The 19,095-nt window shown below is 50.1% G+C and overlaps 7 protein-coding genes across 7 annotated transcripts; 4 read left to right on the forward strand and 3 right to left on the reverse strand.

The window, feature by feature from the left end:
- Nucleotides 1-606: 606 nt before the first annotated feature.
- Nucleotides 607-1,773, forward strand: EJ05DRAFT_539699 (uncharacterized protein; the record flags this gene model as incomplete). Its single annotated transcript, XM_033749540.1, has 3 exons — nt 607-1,270; nt 1,347-1,651; nt 1,740-1,773. The coding sequence occupies exons 1-3, from the start codon at nt 1,010-1,012 to the stop codon at nt 1,771-1,773; spliced, it is 600 nt and encodes a 199-aa protein (XP_033598292.1). The 5' UTR covers nt 607-1,009.
- A 91-nt stretch (nt 1,774-1,864) lies between these two features.
- Nucleotides 1,865-3,667, reverse strand: EJ05DRAFT_79515 (uncharacterized protein). The gene is made up of 4 exons (XM_033749975.1): nt 3,240-3,667; nt 2,986-3,190; nt 2,377-2,921; nt 1,865-2,207 (listed from the first exon to the last, which is right to left on the reverse strand). The coding sequence occupies exons 1-4, from the start codon at nt 3,466-3,468 to the stop codon at nt 2,074-2,076; spliced, it is 1,113 nt and encodes a 370-aa protein (XP_033598293.1). The 5' UTR covers nt 3,469-3,667; the 3' UTR covers nt 1,865-2,073.
- Nucleotides 3,668-4,901: 1,234 nt separating this feature from the next.
- Nucleotides 4,902-6,023, forward strand: EJ05DRAFT_467233 (uncharacterized protein; the record flags this gene model as incomplete). Its single annotated transcript, XM_033742836.1, has 2 exons — nt 4,902-5,730; nt 5,794-6,023. The coding sequence occupies exons 1-2, from the start codon at nt 5,028-5,030 to the stop codon at nt 6,021-6,023; spliced, it is 933 nt and encodes a 310-aa protein (XP_033598294.1). The 5' UTR covers nt 4,902-5,027.
- Nucleotides 6,024-7,220: 1,197 nt separating this feature from the next.
- Nucleotides 7,221-9,205, forward strand: EJ05DRAFT_454932 (uncharacterized protein). The gene is made up of 4 exons (XM_033742458.1): nt 7,221-7,833; nt 7,886-7,926; nt 7,980-8,094; nt 8,150-9,205. The coding sequence occupies exons 1-4, from the start codon at nt 7,555-7,557 to the stop codon at nt 8,705-8,707; spliced, it is 993 nt and encodes a 330-aa protein (XP_033598295.1). The 5' UTR covers nt 7,221-7,554; the 3' UTR covers nt 8,708-9,205.
- Nucleotides 9,206-9,614: 409 nt separating this feature from the next.
- On the reverse strand, nt 9,615-12,129 carry EJ05DRAFT_79620 (uncharacterized protein). The gene is made up of 2 exons (XM_033749976.1): nt 11,614-12,129; nt 9,615-11,561 (listed from the first exon to the last, which is right to left on the reverse strand). The coding sequence occupies exons 1-2, from the start codon at nt 11,666-11,668 to the stop codon at nt 9,754-9,756; spliced, it is 1,863 nt and encodes a 620-aa protein (XP_033598296.1). The 5' UTR covers nt 11,669-12,129; the 3' UTR covers nt 9,615-9,753.
- A 183-nt stretch (nt 12,130-12,312) lies between these two features.
- Nucleotides 12,313-17,287, forward strand: EJ05DRAFT_502322 (kinase-like protein; the record flags this gene model as incomplete). Its single annotated transcript, XM_033747236.1, has 2 exons — nt 12,313-14,533; nt 14,586-17,287. 2 exons carry the CDS (start codon nt 12,313-12,315, stop codon nt 17,285-17,287), a joined length of 4,923 nt encoding a protein of 1,640 aa, XP_033598297.1.
- Nucleotides 17,130-18,589, reverse strand: EJ05DRAFT_477911 (putative zinc alcohol dehydrogenase). Its single transcript, XM_033744337.1, has one exon. The coding sequence runs from the start codon at nt 18,490-18,492 to the stop codon at nt 17,464-17,466; it is 1,029 nt and encodes a 342-aa protein (XP_033598298.1). The 5' UTR covers nt 18,493-18,589; the 3' UTR covers nt 17,130-17,463.
- Nucleotides 18,590-19,095: the final 506 nt, after the last annotated feature.

Below are 19,095 nucleotides of genomic sequence, written 5' to 3' on the forward strand. Positions count from 1 at the left end.
TAAGGTTGAACGCGTGATGCCCGCGGTGTACCGTTACCGTAACCGTAAAAGTACGTAAAACCTACGTACACGTAACCGTAACAGCTGGTGCGAGGTGGTGAGGTAAGGGCGAAAAGGCGTCCCGGGTATCGGGGAAGCTCCCAGAGCTGTTTTTGGGGCCAACAGAGCTTCTTTTTGGCGGGGTCGCTGGCTGGTGACGCCGAAAGTTGGGGGTGAGTAGACTGGCGCTGGGGCCTCGTCTAGCCTTCGTGGCGGGCGGGAGTCTGCGGTTTTAGGTTGTGGTTGTTGTTGTTGTTGTTGTTATTACCCGGGCCTGCAAGTGAGAATCAATTCTTCTGTTGCTCCAGTGGACTGAATGTCGGGCACACGACAGCCCAACGACAGGGCCTCCTCCCATTAGCTGGACCGATCGAGTACAGCTGAATCGTCAACGGTCAGGTTGATCCGCGAGACGAACAGAACAGTAACTACACAAGAAGGAAGAACCTGGAAGAGAAATGAACAGAAGAGGGTGAGAATGGAGCAGAGAGCCTGGAGATTGACGAGAGTGGGAGAGAGAGTGTGTATATGAGTGGGTGAGCGAGTGAATGAGTGTATGAGTGAGAACGAGGTCCTGCAGCTGCATATCATTCTTTTTTCTCCTGTTGACAGATGGGAACCGCAGATCTTACTTATTATCACTCACACTCCACATTCCTTGATTAGTTCTGCCCAGTCCCCATATCTATCACTGCCTGAGCCACTAGCAAGAATCCGTCAATTGAAAGCCCAAACATTGTCCTGCGCGAATTCAACATCAACATCATCATCGTCGTCGTCATTGTCATCATCTCCAGGTCCGCCGGAGTCGTGCCTTTAGGCTCTGTCTGCTGCTTGCGGTCTGTCCTATGTACGAGACAGGGGCCGCCCATCATCATCCCCACTTCAACTCGCCAACCCATCAAAACACCTCGACCGACCCACCAATTGATCATTCATTTCATTCCATAATTACAACCCATCAATCGACATGGCTGACATCGAAGAAGATACTGGTGCCGCCAGCCTGCCCAATGCCTCTTCTTTACACCAATACTTCGCCCTCATCGGTAGCCTCTTCTACTACACTCTCATCCTACCCATCTACAAGCTCCTCCAGCTGCTTGTCTATCTGCTATCGCCCCTCTTCTATGCCGTCCAGTTCCTCTTGCTGCCGGTGACATACTTACTGGGCTTTGTACTGAACATTCTTGGCTTTCCGTTTCGCTTGGAGGTTAGGACAAAGATCGAGGTATGCCCAGGTGCCTGCCTACCATTAGTTTAACCACGGACACGTGATTATGGTCGTGTGCTCACCATCTCTGCAGACCATATACACATATGTCGGTCTGGCCGTGCTACTTGGTCTCATTGCTGCCATCTCACTGCACGCCATTGTTGCCATGCTCTCGTCCGTACTCGGCTGGGACACACCCTCGTCACCACCATCTTACGACACCAACCAGAAACCTGCGCTAAGATCTGCTGCGTCGCATAGAGCCTCACGGAGAAGAAAGCATCAGGACTCACTCGAGGACATGGATAGCTCTGATGCAGCCAACGCTGTGCGAACGAATACGTCACCCAAATCCAAACGCACAACCTTCTTTTCGCCCCCGGTGTTCAAGGAACTGTAAGTATGAAAAGGCAGAACCGCCCTCGTGCATTACTTCATGTCTTATACCCAGAGTATGTCTATATACCTGTATCAAGCGTGACAGTGATTCCGAGCTTCTTGAACTCAACTCAACCTAGTTCATGATACTACTTTTTCGTCCATACCGACAAAGCCTAACATTCCAATTCAATTCGATCCACAGCTCCATCTTGCCTTTGAATCTTTCTTCCTTCTTTCTGTTCTGTTCGTTTGAAACGTCTGTACTCTGATCCATCTACTCCAGTGCCTGAGAGACCGGGGTATTCGTCCTTCCTATCGAACGCCGTTGTGTGCCTTGCCTGTTGTTGCATCCAACATCGCCCTTCATAGATCCAGAACTCCTTTTTCACAAATATTGTGCATCTTGTTGCGTTTCAATAAAGCACAGGTAGTCGTCTTTAGCATCGCACCCCTGGCGATCCCACGCTGGTCGTGATGCTAGAGGAGTCTGCAAGTTCTAACGATGGGTTGCGGCCATCCATCTCCATGGGATCCATAGTGAGCCAGTGCACAATCGATACACCCCATGTTACTGCTTCGCGTTAGTCAATATTCCAAGCAAGGATTCTGCCTGTCAAAACTCTAAACTGCCGGCCCCATGTTGCCCGTCTGTGCACCAGTACTGTGGGTCTGACAGTCCAAAATGCAAAAGGATGCAGATGCCAATAATTAGCGATACGAACGGAGAAGCCGCTACTTACTGTCGAGCGTGCATATTGTAAAGCATACCCATCCTAGTTCACGTCCTTGAAACGTGTACAGAACCGTCAAGTTGGCCATGGTAGGAAGCAGCACCAGCAACATGCCAAGGAGGGATTTCCACAGCAGTTTCTTGACTCGCTTGAGTAGCGCTGCATTGCTGGGGTGTTCTTGATCGCTATGGCGTTTGCCAATGCCCAAGGCCCATGACGCAATAGAAACGGCTTTCGCCACGGCCGACGAAGACGTTACCGAATTTGAGCCCAGTGTCAGTAGGGGGCGTAGAAGGTAAATGAAAACTGCAGTCAGGGCGACATTGACTGCCACGTCGAACGTGAGCAAGGGGACGCTGACTTTGAGAGGCAACCCAATACGACATTTTCCATCCTCGACTGAGAGGTCGGCCATGGGCCAAATGAACCCGATGATGGCGATGCCACCAAATCCTACTGCAAGTGACACCATGCCGCCAACCCAAACCCAGTCACGAGTGCGATTGCTGTAGGGGCTTCGCAAGATATGGATACGCTCGATTAGAAAGATATACCTGACTAGTATCAGTTGGTCTGTTCGTCGTTCGTATTGGGACACCGCGACCATCGCGCACTCACATAAATAGTTTGCTAGCCATGTAGAACACCAAACAGACGAAGATCGCAGCTTGACACACTGCCGGTGTTGATAGGCCTAACCCAATCTCGACGACCGCGGCGGCGAACACGAAAAAGATCCCCATGACATACATCAACACGACTGAAGCCCGCACGACGTTGATCATGAGTATGTTGTTGAGCTTGAGCTGGCGCGCGCGACATCCTTGTCGCGATTAGTTCCAAGTTCGAAAAAATGCAATTTCCAAACATACCTAGCATAGTAGCAAGCCCCATGAGACAACACATAGAAACGACCGTATATATAGTGCGAGCTTCTGTGGATTCTCCATAAGTGACATCTGACTGTCGGAAACTTGGATATCCGTGGCTCTCGCGAGTGCCCGTGCCATTGGCGTAGTTCAGAGTCGCAGTCTCTCTCGGATAGGGACTGCTCGCGAGATTATCGAGTACAATAGCAGAGAGCGAGTTGATTGGGCTCATGTTGTGGTCCAGCTGGGGAATCACAGGTACAATAGGTACAATAGCGAGGACTGGTGTCAGCTTGACAGAGATATGATCATATTAAGCTCGAAAACAAAGATGCAAGAACCGTTGTCGTATGGGCACGTGGTTTATGAGCGATAATCAGGTAAGTGAATCAAGGGGGTCGGATGTTTATCCTAAGTCAGTGAAGTTAAGTTAGATGTCCTTGGGGCTGGAAACTGTTCTTGAAGTCCTTGTTTGGTCGAGCTGAACTGTTTCGCCTCTCGTGGTGAACAGGGAGAGGGTAAGCTTTGGTCCGGAAGCCATTACTACATCGATTCTCGTGATTTCCAGGCTATTGTAATCTAATGCGGGCATGTATTTGCTAGGAAGGTTACTGTGGCCCAGTGAGTGTAGTCATGGCACTGCTTTCAGGTAGTTGAGGCGTAGATGTGGAAGAGATTGAAAGAAAAACGCCAAAATCTGCACGCGTTTCCAGGTCTGGAAAAGTGTGTACTCCCCAGATGGGTATACCTTGAGCATGCGATAGGTGATGACTGGTTCGTGAAATATTGTGGACATGTTTTGCACGACCACACCGACGAAATGATCCCAGTATGAACCTCACGATCCAATCCTTCGAAAGGAGAAAGGATGGCAATCGACGGCCACCGCACTCATCTTAGGAGAGACCGCCGTTCCCATGCTGTTCAAAGACTTTTCACGGACTAGGGCTTGGCGCAACGCTACCACGTGCGTGTAACATATACCGGTTCAAATCAACGCGTCTTGCGGATGGTATATACCGTTCCGTCGATGTAGAGACATCAAGTCCCCACATGCAAGGGAAACCATTTCTGCCAGGTTCATTTGATGAGTGGCCTTTGACGCTGATTCTGTCTCTAAGAGGGAGCGGTTTGTGGATTTTGACGATATGCAAGACGAATAATCTGACAAAAGCTTCAACGAAAACAGGAAAGCGGTGTCGACGTGACACCAAGGCGGGAATCCTCGTGACTGCTCTTACAGACCAGACCGCGATTAATTTCACATCAGTGCGAGGCTCTCCAATACTGACTCTGAACCGAATGGCAGATATCAAGCGGCGAGGGCTGCAGCTGTATTGAGAGGGAGTTAAGATTGGAGGCTCACTGCTTTGGTGCTGCGTCTGTGTACCAAAGTCAGGCCGTCCTCAATGGAAAGGACTACTCAAGCAAGGGATGACCGGGAGACCAAAGTTAGGGTATAGAACACGAGCGGTGCAGATGAAGATATTAGAGTGGAGTATGGAAGTGAAAATCCATACAGGACCGTGTGTTGGAGGATGATTGCCTCGTTCCCGCCATCCATTGGAACGTCACCGACGGTGACAGGCGAGATGGATGACTAAAGGCACAAACGGCTTGGCAACACTGTGACCGGATAAGGTTGGCAACACCGGCTCCGGGTGGCAAAGTCCAGCCGAGAAGCATACCACTCATTATCATTCCACGACGGCTCCGAAACCGACCATACCTTGCGTATACCTACGTCAAACCTCTCTTCCTGCGACTACCTCCTTACGAAATACCTGAACAATGCCGCGCGCAGAGGTTGGCAGTTTGAAACACTTGAACAACAAGCTAAAGTCCAAAGGCCTCCAGAGATTGCGATGGTATTGCCAGGTTTGCGAAAAGCAATGCCGAGATGAGAACGGCTTCAAATGTCACACCCAGAGCGAGTCGCATGTGCGCAACATGCAGCTTGTCGGGGAAAACGCGCACAAGTTCATCAACGACTTCTCGAACCAGTTCAAGAGTGACTTTCTACAACTGCTCCGCACATCACATGGCGAAAAGGCAGTCCACATCAACCATTTCTACCAGACCTACATCTCGAACAAAGAACACGTACATATGAACTCAACGAAATGGCCGTCCCTAACAGAATTTGCGAAGTACTTAGGCCGCGAAGCAATATGCAGGGTCACCGAGGATGAGAAGGGCTTATACATTGCATGGATAGACTCAAGCCCGGAAGCTATGCGCCGACAAGCAGCTCTGAGGAAGAAAGAGCGACAAGATCGCGGAGACGAAGAGCGAGAGCAAAGAATGATTGAGGATCAGGTGAAGAAAGCGCAGAAAGACGCTGAAGCCAAGGCAAAAGCACCTCCAGAGGAGGAGGCCAGAGCATTGCAACGCGTCGACGGGGAGAAGATTTCACTCAATTTCGATTTGAAGTCGGCTGTGGCATCGAAACCACCAACACCTCCGTCCACAGCAGACACATTATCAGAAATAAGTTTGGCAGCAGTTGAAAACATAAAGGATGGTGTTCCACAGGTCCTTACGCCACCAGCAGAAGATAACTCAGTTCCCGATGCGCCTATCAAGATAACACTGAGTGCGAGTAGCACAAAACCTAAGAATGTATTTGCGCACAAAAAGAGTGTATTTGCTGGGAAGAAAGTAACGGTGAAGGAACAACCGAAGAAGATGAGCGAAGCAGAGCGCATAATGCGGGAGGAACTCGAAGCGAAGCGCAAGCGGGAAGAAGCCTCAGCCGACAGAGGACCAAAGAGAATGAAGATGTGAAGAGTATGCGCGGTCGTCATTGTGCACGTTGATGATGCTGCAGCATGAGTGTAATGAGGCGGCTTGGGCATCAAAGGTACGGCAGGATTTGCAGCATTTACACCAGACTGGATGTCATGATGGAGTTTGTGTGTCGTCACGTCTGGCGTATCGCGTGTATTGCGGGGATCTTCAACATGGACAAATCCAATATCGATCTATAGCAATTTCCGGGCCGGGCTTTCGTGAGCAGTCCATGCAGGCTACACCAGATCTGGTAAAATGCAGGCGAGCTTGGCGCTGCACGAAAATGCTCGCAGGCCATCCATTAAAGGTTATGAAGCAAGGCAGACCTGCAGACGGTCCTAAGTAATACTACGACGACGGCATGTGGAAGACAAACAGCCCTGGAGATACAGGTGACAGGCTTGGCAGGTAGAGGGATAGGAACCTTGGGAACGGAGCGGGCGGCGGTGGGTGACGACGGCACATGAAGATGTATTAGGTGTTTGTCCGTTCAACAGAGCGGGTCCTCTCGTCCGATGACCACAGCGCCCAAAGATAACAACACGATAAGTAGCCATAGCCTCTTAGCCATATCATGAAGCCGTAACAAAACGGCTGTGTACAGTGCGTGTGTAAGAGGAATGAAGGGACCGAAATAGTAGCTAAATCCACTGTTGCAAAGTTGACTGTTGCGCCAACACACCAACACACCAACACGCGGCGCAGTGCTTGAAGCTGACTGGATCTGGGCGCCACCTAGAAGCGACGATCTGGCACTGGGAGTGCGTGGCTGTATACTAAGTAAAGGTTACAGTAGGCTGGTGGGCAAAAAGGGGGGGGTTTTGGCATTCGTTTCAGCACAAGGTTCTACAGTAATTAGGGAGACCAAGCAGCCATTTTCGCGTCTCTGAGGCTTGGGGGGGCTGCTTAATAGATGGCAGATGCTAGGTGCTAGGTGCTAGGTGGGGCTGCTACTGGCGGGCTGATACTGCTACTGGGGGGCTCCATACATGCTACAGTACAGTATCTTGGCCCGTCGGGTTAAGTCGTCGAAGCGCAGCCAAAAGGGAATGGATGGCTTCTAGGTTCTTTTTTGGGGGGGTGCAGGTGGCAGGTGGTGGGGTGGGGCGCCCAGCAAACAGCAACAAGCAGCAAAACAGTGCAGGGTCCTTGTCCTTCCACGCACGCTAAACGTCCCGCCATCTCCTCCGCCGCGAAGCACAGCCCTCCTGGCCTCATCACATATTCATCTTTCCAATCGCTTTCTCCTAATCTCCCCTGGAACCGCTAACCAAAACGCTCCTTCGCAAGCCTTCTTCACCACAACGTCGCTCCTTACTCTTAAACCTTTCCTCATTTCCACTCTCTTTGTCTACACAATACTGTTACCCCCCCATATATTGTCTTATAATCCCCGTATATGGCTTAATACTTGCTCTTCTATTCTTCTAGTCGCCGTCGCGACCTCTCTCTCTCCTCGCTTCCATCTCGACACTCATCCTCCCGACCTCAAAAACATCCTTGTCCTCCTCGTACTACAGTCAAGATGCGGAAAGGCGTACTCATCTTCCTCCTGGTCCAGGTTCTCGTCATAGGAATGCTGGTCCGCAGCGTATGGACATTATTAGAGCTTCTTGTTATCGATGGCTCGAGAGATCAAATCTCCCGTGCTGAACTACCCGCTCCAAACTCTGGCGCCATTCAAGAACGACCGCAGCTGATACCAAAAATTATTCACCAAACCTACGTCAACACAAGTATTCCTGAGAACTGGAAGGAAGCTCAGCAAAGTTGCTTGGATCTTCACGAGGACTATGAATATCGAGTGCGCCTGCGTATGTCCTTCATCAGAAATATTTTAGCTAACCAAACCACAGCTTTGGACCGATAAGAAGGCTCGCGAGTTCATTGCCGCAGAGTACGTTCGGCCAATCTCAATTCACAATGAGAACAATTGTTGACACTGTTCAGGTATCCTTGGTTCCTCGAGACTTACGACGGCTATGAACATCCCATCATGCGAGCAGACTCAATTCGATACTTTGTTCTAGCCCACTTCGGTGGCATCTACATCGACTTGGATGATGTTAGTACACAATCACAATCACATTCACGGCATCCTCCGAGCTAACAGAATACAGGGTTGCAACCGTCGTCTTGACCCTCTCCTCGCGTATCCCGCATGGGTACGGCGCACTGCTCCCACGGGTATTTCCAACGATGTAATGGGTGCCGTGCCACGCCATCCTTTCTTTCTTCGAGTCATTGATTCGCTGCCCGAATACAATCGCAATTGGGTCCTTCCGTACATCAGTATCATGGCATCCACTGGGCCTCTGTTCCTATCTCTGATTTGGAGGCACTATGACCGTGAAGGGCCAGTTGGCGTTGACAGGGTCCGCATACTCTTCCCGGATGAATACAACAATCACCCATGGAGTTTCTTTACGCACCACATTGGCAACAGTTGGCATGGCAAGGACGTCCAATTGATCTTCTGGATGGCTCGTCACTGGGTCATGCTCACTGTAATTGGCTTCATTGTGGGTTTCTCCGTCATCGGTTGCATGTACTGGACCTATGGTCGCTTCTCGGCCACACCCCGATATCGCATTCGCGGTTGGCGATACCGTGTCGCTCCGTGGTCACGACTAGAGAAAAAAGGTGACTACGAGCGCTCAGATCGCCACGAGGTGTGAGTCACCTCACAGGTCATAACGATTTGACGACGTCCGAAACCCCTACCCCCCAAAAATAAATCATGATTGTGCATTATCCGGCGTTTCTAAGGTTACCAGCATCCAAGGAGTTCCATATGAACAAAATTAACGATTGTAATCACCGAGGACACCGTACATTCGCGTTCAATTCTTGTACAGATACAGGGTTTCACATGAGCAGGTTTTGACAGATTCTGCATTGTGGTGGCTTGTTGGATTAGACATCTATTCAGGTCATCACAAGAGCAAACACGTCATGTCTATAGCTCCTGTACACACAAAGCACAGCTTATTGTTATCATCAAGCGACAGGAAAACGTGACGTAGATAGAGAGGAACACTATTTTAATCTATTCTGGCGAGCTGGCTCCGGACCAACCGAAATCGTTCATATAGGAAATGAAGAAATCAACATTCTATAGTAGTGGCGCCACCAAATTAATGAAATGAAGCTGAACATGAAGTCCGCAAATCCTTGGCAATAAAACTTCTAGTATAACAAGCTACCCAAAACCAATAACAGTAATCTGATCTGATCAACACGATCACGGAATACCGACCAGGTTGCCTAATGCTGCCAATAAACTGTTCTGCCACATGCGTCCTCATCACATAGATATATATACAGGATAGGTATGTATGCAGGACCGATTTGTCCAGGATGCTACTAGGCAAGAATAGTATCAACATGCCTTGTTTCCGAAATGGTATATCCCGTAGAGATGAAAAATACAAGCAGATAACCATCCTCCAACACCCAACATACGCCGAAACAAAAAGAGGAGAAGAAAAAAAAACGCCTTTCCAATGCTGACATAGCCAAATCAGGACACTATGCTTTTTTCCTCGAACACAAGAGCCTCAGTACCTCTGACGCAGGCATACACCTACCTGTCAAACGCCACGCTAGAAATAATCAAGATACACGCACGCGGCTCTAGCCAAGAATATAACCCCAGCCAATTGGCTGTTGGGATCATCTGAGACTTCCAGACCCACTGAGGAACCGAGACACGACAGTCCCATCATGCGCCACCGCCGGCACTCATCATCCTTCTTGCCGCAACCCTCTCCCGGGCCTTCGCCGCTCGGTCCTTGTCCATCAGACTATTGGTGCGCCGACCATCATTGAAGGGGCTATGCTGATGCGACTGCGGTTCTGCGGCTGATTGTCTCCGCGTATGCTGTTGAGCTGGAACGTGTGCAAGATGGTGGGCAGAGTGACCGCGTAAGTGCATCGGAACAGGTCCTGTCGCGGCTCCAGGCGGGCCAGTCGAACCGGGGCGCTTTGGGACGGAGATCAAGTCCGACGCGTCGACCGGGGCTGTAGCGGGTCGGCGATATTCACGACGGCTCGGACGATATTCCCGGTGGTGATCATGACGGTTGCTCGGTTGGTGCTCGCATGGTGGAGTTAGGGACATCTGTGAGGCGGACGCGAGCGCGGCTCGTGCTTTAGCCCCCATGCTTACGCCAATGCTGCCATTTATGTTTCCTAGGGTTGCTTGTGAGCCAGATCTTTGCTCAGACGGCTTGTGTACTGGCGGGGGAAGGGTGAGTTTGTCAAGTTTGCTTGGTGAGATATAGAGATCTTGCACCCAAGGGTCAGGAGAGGAACGCACTTCCGTTGGGGGTTTGGGTGGTGCAGGTGTGGAGCTTGTGTTGACATCATCTTTGCTTGGTGGATGGTTGTTCTCTTTCGTCAAAGTGTTCGAGTGGAGCTCATGGAGAGGCGGGCGGTCTGGTAGTACGGACGTTTCTGTTGGTGCATAGGACGTGTTTTTACGAGTACTACCACTTAAAGGTCTAGCAGACTTGCTCCTGCGTCGTCCGCGGGCTGGTGATTGGGCGGATATGCGAGGCATACCATTCTGCATCTTCATTGCCTGGTCTTCGGAGATTATAGACTCGTCTTGTTTACGGCCCTTGCTCTTGATAGGCTTCACGCCCAAGCTTAGGAGCTGATGTTTGAGAGCGACCACTTCTCGATTCACTCGTAGGTTTTCCTGCGTCACGCGCCGTATCTGATCGTGATAGTCCCTGTTCTGCATCTCGAGTGCGTGGTTACGAGATGCAAGTTTCTTGCGCTCTTGATCCATGGCCACCCCAAGCTCTGTCACCTCCTGATCCTTCTTGGCCGCATAGTTCTTTGCCAGTTTCGCCTTATTGACCAGTCTCTTCATTTCGCGCGTACTGTTCTCAGAGTATGTGAGATACTGTTGCTTCCAGTACTTCCCTGATTCTGATCTCGGTTCTGACAAATCCAATGTGATATCCAAGTCGTCCCTTGCCCAGGATTTAGTAACCGCGTCATTCGCAGAACTGGTCTTCCTACTCGTCTTAGGTTGAGATTCCTCCTTTGGCTTGATGGTTTCGCGAGCATCGTACAAAGCCTCTGCTAGCTTGCTGCTGCGGGATTTTGTATCGCCAACTGAGGCCATTCGTGGTGTCCACGGACTTGGGAACTTGCCGGGAAAATTTGCCGGAAGACCACTCCGTCCAATGGCCGGCTCCTTTCCTTCATTGTCCACGACTTGCGTGCCAAATGAAACAGTCTTTCGTCCTTTCGAGGTGGTGCCAGGTGTCATAAGAATGCCACTAGGCTTCCCGGAAGGCTGGGCTATGTTCTGGTCTACATCCATAGCAGCACCTTCAATCTGTATATATGGAGCTGTCTTTTCCGTAGGTACTTTCTTTTCAACTAGCTTCTGTTCTTTGCCGGGCACGGACTTGATCTCGTGGTCTGGATGAGGTGTGCCGAAGAGAGCCTGTTTGAAAGCTCGGACGGGGAAGACGTGTGCAGGAGTCTCCGGTGGCTCAATGAAGGTAGTATCTAGGTAGGAATAGGTTCAGCTGGTGATCCAGTACGGACAGGTATCACATACCTTGTAGGTCTTCTGCTACATTGGTGATTCGGGGTCCACTAATCCATGAAAACATCTCCAAAGGGCGAGACGCGTAGACTCGAATAAAAGAGTGTTAAGACAATCAAGCCGCCACAAGATTTAGAAAGTATGCTATGCTAATGCAGAGCGATACTCCGTAGTATCTGTTCGCGTCGCGCTTAAGACCAAGGTGACGGACAGTAACAGAGTCGTGGTTTGTTTGTGTATTGTGGCAGCAGGCGGTTTTGAGTATCAGCTAGCGCGCATGCTTTGGCCACGCGTCCGAGTGAGAGAAAGAGGGTAATCGCGGTCAAGGAGTCGCAGTCGAGATTGGCTTAAAAAGCAAAGAGCTGTTGTGAGGTCGAATGTTGCGAGTTAATTGGACGATGGAAGTCGCATTGCTATATTGAATCTGTGTGTTTACTTCGAGAAGCTGTCGCTGATGCCGCTAGCACTGGACGCTGTTCCAGAAAGAGTTTAGACCATCTGCTGCTCCAGGTCTGACTGCCACTTCGCCCTCGCCGCCGCTGTTCTTACAGCGAAGCGAAAGACACACTTACTATATTCCAGAGATATCTTGATTTATACAATGTTGTCTCACGCCGTGTGAAGGGTTGCAGCTCCGGCTGCACGTCTCTCAATCGACCCATGCCTCCTTTGGTCGACATCTGAGTCTAGGTCTTCGAATACTGCCCCACTATGGCCCCTCCGAAGAATGCCTCCTGGAACCATGTTGTCTCTCCTGCGGTCCCGCCCAAGGGTGTATTTCCTCCAGTATTAAGTCCTCCAGGACTCACTGTCGAGGGCCATGGCTCAACTAACAATGCTCCCGCTGGTCCTTATGCCCAAGCCCAGGAGGATGAAATCCAGGTTCTCCAGGCAATCTATATGGAAGACTATGAAGACGTAGAAACAAGAGGTGCATGGAGCAGAACTTCAGATCGGGCCTTTCGTCTGAGATTGAAAGCCCCGGAGAATCCCAGCGTATCGCTGACTCTTTCTGTTAAGCTTACAGCAACCTACCCAAAAACCATACCGCTGTTGTCCATCGACAACTCTGTAAGTCTTCGCCGCAAAACGCAACAAGACCTGGATATCCTTCTCAGATCAAAACCAAAGGAACTCCTCGGTGAGGTAATGATCCATGACATTGCTCTTTCAATCCAGGATATCCTGGAGGACGAGGTAGTCGCTCGAGACCGGGATGAGGCCGGAGCCAGCTTAATTGAAGAGCATGCTGCTCAGGAGGCTCAGGCTGAGCAGCGAGCAATTGAAGAACAGAGATCTCTGATGCGTAAGGAGGAAGAGGATAAGGCAGAGGAGCAACGAGTTCTGGCGCAAATGGTCGAAGAGGAGCTAGCTAAGCAGCGAAAGGAGGCGAAACGCAAAAGCAAACTCACACAGCCTTTGCTATCTCCTGAGCTCATAAAGTCGTCAAATTCTGGCCAGCTCACTTTTGATCGCGTCATTGAGATTCAGGACCAAGGGTCCACCTTGATCTTCGGTGCTGTCTCGTCTCTCGCTCCACTCCGCAAAGGACCCCTGACTGAGGTTCTCACTGCACAGCCCGCCGTAGCTTCGAGCATATCGCCGACCCTTATTATCAAGCAAGCTATTATACTTAGTCCAACATCCAAGGAATCCCGCTTAAAAAAGGCGATGCGAGAGTTCGAGGACGAGCTAGAGGAACTTAAGAGAATCCGCCAACCGAATATCGTTGCTCTTATTGACTTTAAGATAGAGAAGCTACCAGGTCTGCCATTAGGCCACGACAATAGCTGGCAGATCACGATGCTGACAGAATTCGCTAACAAAGGCTCTCTTAGCGAGATGCTTGAGTTTGTGGAGTCGTTCCCAGTAGAAAAGGTAAGGTCGTGGACAATCGAGCTCCTGGAGGCGCTCGAGTTTTTTCATCGTAATGGTATTGTCCATAGGAGGATTCACGCAGGCAATGTGCTTCTGTTTGTACCTCCGCATGGTGGGCCGCCAACTGTGAAACTTTCTGATGGAGGTTATCAAGAATATCTCTACGAATTGAGGAACATATCTCGCTCTTCAGCGAAATTTGCATCAGCCATGTCAGCCTATTGGGTGCCACCGGAATTGAACAATGAAGCAAGCACAAAACGCACTCGCAAGACTGACATATGGGAAGTTGGCGTAGTGTTTTTGCAGATGTTGTTCGGGTTATCTGTTTTGGAAAAGTACGACTCTCCAAGCGCTGTTCTCGAGCAGATGGATCTTTCTGATGCTCTTGAAGAAATGCTACGCAAACTCTTCAAGCCGGACCCGAAGAAGCGTCCAGCGGCATTCGACCTGATTCCCTGTGAATTTCTCCGTAATGATGTACCGGTGTTGTCAGCTACCGCACCTACGTTGCACTCAAGGATGTCATCGTCATCAATCAACTTGCCTGAGCGGAGATTGCGACGGGAGTCGTCAGCAGGTGTTGCAGGACCGTTCTCCAGGTTCGCGAGTGAGTGGGTAGAGTCCGGACGACTAGGTAAAGGTGGCTATGGTGAGGTTGTTAAAGCTCGTAACAAGCTCGATGGCCGCATATACGCAATCAAGAAAATCAAACAGAACTCTGCATCAGCTTTGACTGAAGTTCTTTCTGAAGTGATGCTTCTGTCCCGGCTAAATCACCCTTATGTGGTTCGATACTATACCGCTTGGCCAGAAGATGATGTCTCGGGAGTATCAGAGACAGAAGAGGATTCGAGCACCCTTCCGGATGAAAGTTCTTCGGCACCCCTTCGTACAAAACCTGGTCTTGACTACGCAACCAGCACGGGTGGTCTAGATTTCATCAGCTCTAGTGGATTCCCTAGGATTGAATTTGGCGAAGATTCCGATGATGGCGATGATGAAGAGGATGATGACGGCGTAGTGTTTGGTTCGGACACAGACGACGACCTAGGTAAATCCCCCTGTATTCGACCCTGCAGTTTTTCTTAGCTCACAAGGTCAAGATGAGCTAGGCTTGGATGGAAAGAAAAGCCCAAGTCCGCTCAAACTCAGAAGAACGATATCTAGTAATCGCAATGCACGTACTGTCAAGACAACGCTTTACATTCAGATGGAGTACTGTGAGAGACATACCTTGCGAGACTTGATCCGAAGAGGCTTATACGACGATACGGATGAGAGCTGGAAGCTTTTTCGTCAAGTACTGGAAGGCCTGGTTCACATTCATGGACATGGCATTATTCATCGCGATCTCAAGCCGGACAACGTCTTTATCGACGTCGCCAACACTCCAAGAATTGGCGACTTTGGTCTCGCAACTAGTGGTCAGTATCATGTAGCTGATAAATCATATCTCACGCCCAACGTTGATGGTGATATGACACGAAGTATTGGAACCACCTTATACGTTGCGCCCGAGCTCAAGTCCGGAGTTGGAGGGGGTAATTATAATGATAAAGTCGACATGTATTCTCTGGGAATCATTTTCTTTGAGATGTGTCATCCGCTAAAGACTGCGATGGAGAGAGATCAAGTTATTCGTGCATTACGAGAAAAGGAGCATGCCTTACCACCAGATTTTGAGTCATCTGAAAGGTCCCTACAAGGTAGTATCATCATGTCGCTCATTAGACACAAACCGAGCGAGCGGCCAACCAGCTTGGAGCTGCTCCATAGCGGCAAACTACCCTTGCAAATTGAGGATGAAACAATCAGAGAGGCATTGAAAGGAATTTCGGACCCATCATCGCCCTATTACCAAAGGATGATGTCTGCTTTGTTTAGCAAGAATCCTGATACCCAAGTCAAGGATCAAGCCTGGGATATCGGCATGGCTAGTGGCATGCATAATCTCAAGCTAGGAGATGTGCTTCTACAGAACACCGTCAAAGAGCACCTGACGGCGGTCTTCCGTCGACATGGTGCCGTAGAAACGCCACGACAGCAAGTGATACCTCGATCGCTTCATTACGCCAACAGCAATGTAGCGCAACTCCTCGACTCATCTGGCACGCTTGTACAGCTACCGTACGACCTGATTCTCCCATATGCTCGCAGTATCGCGAGGCAGGCCCCACCTGCAGATCGGACGTTTGCTTTTGGTAGTGTGTACCGCGATACACATACTGGCGGGGCTCCCAAAAGCACGGGAGAGGCTGATTTCGATATAGTGTCATACGGTACCTTGGATTTGGCACTGAAAGAAGCCGAGGTGATCAAGGTCATGGACGAGGTCATCGATGAGTTCCCATCCGTCTCATCTGCTCAAATGTGCTTTCACCTGAACCACTCGATTCTCCTAGACCTCATCCTGGACTTTTGTCGGATCAGCAGTTCTCAACGACATGCGGTCAAAGAGGTGCTGAGTAAGCTCAACATTGATCAGTGGACATGGCAAAAAATACGCAATGAGCTACGCTCACCAACGATTGGCATCAGTGGGATGTCACTCGATGACCTGGCGAAATTTGATTGGAGAGACACTCCAGAGAAGGCCATGTCGAAGCTCCGTATTACCTTCGAAGGGACTGACTTGATTGACAGAAGTCAAGGTGTCTTTGCTCACATGAGTGCTGTAATAGGATACCTCAAACTCTTCAATGTACACCGCAGGGTTTACATCTGCCCACTCAGCAACTTTAACGAAAGGTTCTACTCTGGCGGGATCTTATTCCAGTGCTTGTATGACACAAAGCGTCGAGCCGTACTTGCAGCTGGAGGGCGCTATGACAAGCTCATTGAAGAACATCGCCCCAAGGTGCAAGGTCAATTTACTGGATGCCACGCAGTTGGCATGAACATTGGGTGGGAGCGACTCGTGAGTTCAATGTCACGGTACTATAAGCAGGTACCAAAGTCTCCGTTCTTAGCGAAGAGAGCAACCGATACCGATTCAATGACAGGACAGTGGGCAGCGAGACGTTGTGATGTCCTAGTTGCCAGCTTCGATTCAGGAACACTGCGTTCTATTGGCGTGAGGATGGTGGCAGATATATGGGCCAACGACCTAAGCGCAGAGCTTGCAGTAGACTCGAGATCTCCGGAACAATTGCTCTCACTGTACAAAGAAGACAAGCATAGTTGGATTGTCATCATTAAACACGACGCAGCAGCCCTTGGCAAACCTGACCTGAAAGTCAAGTCTATGATCAAGAAAGAGGATACTGATATCCGCTCCAGTGAACTTTTTTCTTATCTACGGGCTGAATTACGCGATCGTGATCATCGTGACGGTGTCGCAATATCATCCACGCGACCAAGCTCTCGCTTTCTCCGAACACATAATTCTTCGGACTCTCACTCGATTCCGACCATGTCTTCTGTGTCCGCATCCAGGTCCAATGTCGAAGTTCTAGTAGCACAACATCGATCAAAGAAGATGAACCGGTTGCCTGTCATTGAAGCAGCTCAGTCCCGTAGTCGCGAGCTGTTGAATGGTTTCCTGACTGCACCAATCGCAGCAATCGAGACAAAGGATCAAACCATGGAGGCGATTCGAGAGACAAGAATGAGTGACCCAGACGGCTGGCGACGAGTGATTCAAAGTGTGCCTTTAGCAGAGAGGGAATATCTACAGGATGTCCATAACATGCTTACACGCTATGCAAAAAGATGGAAGGACGAAGGACATCCCGCAGAAGGAAGAGCTGCGTTTGTTTACAACTTCAGAACAACGGGCTGTTTCCTCTATGACCTTGGACTTTGAAGTAGGTTGATACATGGATTCCTTGAATACAGCATACCTGATTGCAGCGTTAATGAGGGAGTAGAAACATTGATGAACATCATGAACTGCATATCTCTTACTATAGAACCATTAGCGAGCATAGAAAATGTCAAAAATAGGATGGGTCTGTTCAAAGACTCTATCCGTCCTACTACTCAAGCTTTCGAGACATGGACAATTATGTTACCCCTTGCCCTCCCAGTCTTCTGCTTCTCATATGCATTTGGCGCCTCTTCGAACTCATACGTCGAATCAATCACAGTCTTGATCTTGCCCTCTTTCAACCACGAGGCCAATTGCTTCAAATCACCCTCCTTGCTAGCCATCATCATAAACACATGCTTCGCCTTACCCCCGCCCAACATCGCCGGTCTTAACTTCGCACTCAAGGTCGCACCCAAATCACCAAGACTAGGCATACCCGCAACCTTGACAAACGTGCCCTGCGGCTTCAAAAACGCATTGCTCGCGGGATACAGCTCCGCCGGTGATCCCACATTGTCAACCACTAAATCAAACATCGGTCCTTTATCACCCAGACTCGCAATTACATCGCCCGCCTTATAATCCACGACCTCGTCCGCGCCGAGCTCCTTGCACAGCGAAATGTTCGCACTACTACACGTCACCGTGACGTGCGCGCCCAGCAGCTTCGCAATCTGGATCCCATACGTGCCCACCGCCCCACTACCCCCGTTCAACAACACCCGCGCCCCGCTTTGAGGCTTGACATACGGCACGATACTCTGCAGCGCTGAGACGCCCGCCGTCGGCAGCGCAGCCGCGTCATCATGACTGACACCCTCGGGGATCAGGGCCACAGCGTCGAGTTTCGGCGCCACGAACTCGCCAAGCGCGCCGTGTTTCGCGAGCGGGCCTGCGAGCCCGAAGATGGAATCTCCGGGCTTGATGGACAACGACGAGGAGGAGGAGGGTACCGACACGACGGTGCCGGAAAAGTCTTGGCCGGGGGTAGTCGGGGTCGAGAGCATATATTTGAAAGGTGCACCTGCTTCGGCGATTTTGTAGTCGACTGGATTGGTGGACATGGATGTGACGCGAACAAGGAGGCCTGAGGATGGAGGTAGGGGCGCCGTGGTGTTGAGGATTAGGGATTTGGGGAGGGCATTTTGCGAGGGAACGTATTGCCACGCTCGCATCTGGGTTGGGAGTTTCTCGGTCATTGTGCTCGAGTATTGGTTGGATATTTGGTCGTGAAAGAATAAGTGGTCAATAACAGGTCGAAAAGATAGGTCAAGGCCTTATGTTAGTTACACTTGGATAGCAGCGGGTGGCAAGTCAATTGACGTAATATTATGTAGATGCTGCGGGTCGCTCCGACATGGATGGTGACGTTAGCGTTGGCCAGCTTTGCAGGACTTACTAGGATCTATCGGAAGGACACGGACATGGTATGGTTCGGATTTGCATATAACGACCCTGAAACGCTTACATTTGGTGTTGATTCTAAGAAGGAAGAGAATTCCGATGTCTGGTCGGAAGCCTTCTCAGACGTTAACGCAACATATTACTTGCCAGTGGCTTTGACTTCGCATGTCCGCATAGAACGACCTGCTGGATCTGATACCCTCGAGACAATATTACAATTTGTCACCCTTGTAGGGTCAGACCAAGAGCGGCCTAAACAAAGCGGACTGTTTCGGGTGGACGAGGCTCTATCCCAGAGTTCTCAACAATAATTAGCAAACCTGGTATCAACTTCAGAACATCATTTATCAATGTTGCTATATATCAGAACTCATATGTTGAAACATGTTTTCTATGTA

Source organism: Pseudovirgaria hyperparasitica, assembly GCF_010093815.1.
Source record: "Pseudovirgaria hyperparasitica strain CBS 121739 unplaced genomic scaffold EJ05scaffold_12, whole genome shotgun sequence".
In the NCBI taxonomy this organism is placed as follows: domain Eukaryota; kingdom Fungi; phylum Ascomycota; class Dothideomycetes; order Acrospermales; family Acrospermaceae; genus Pseudovirgaria; species Pseudovirgaria hyperparasitica.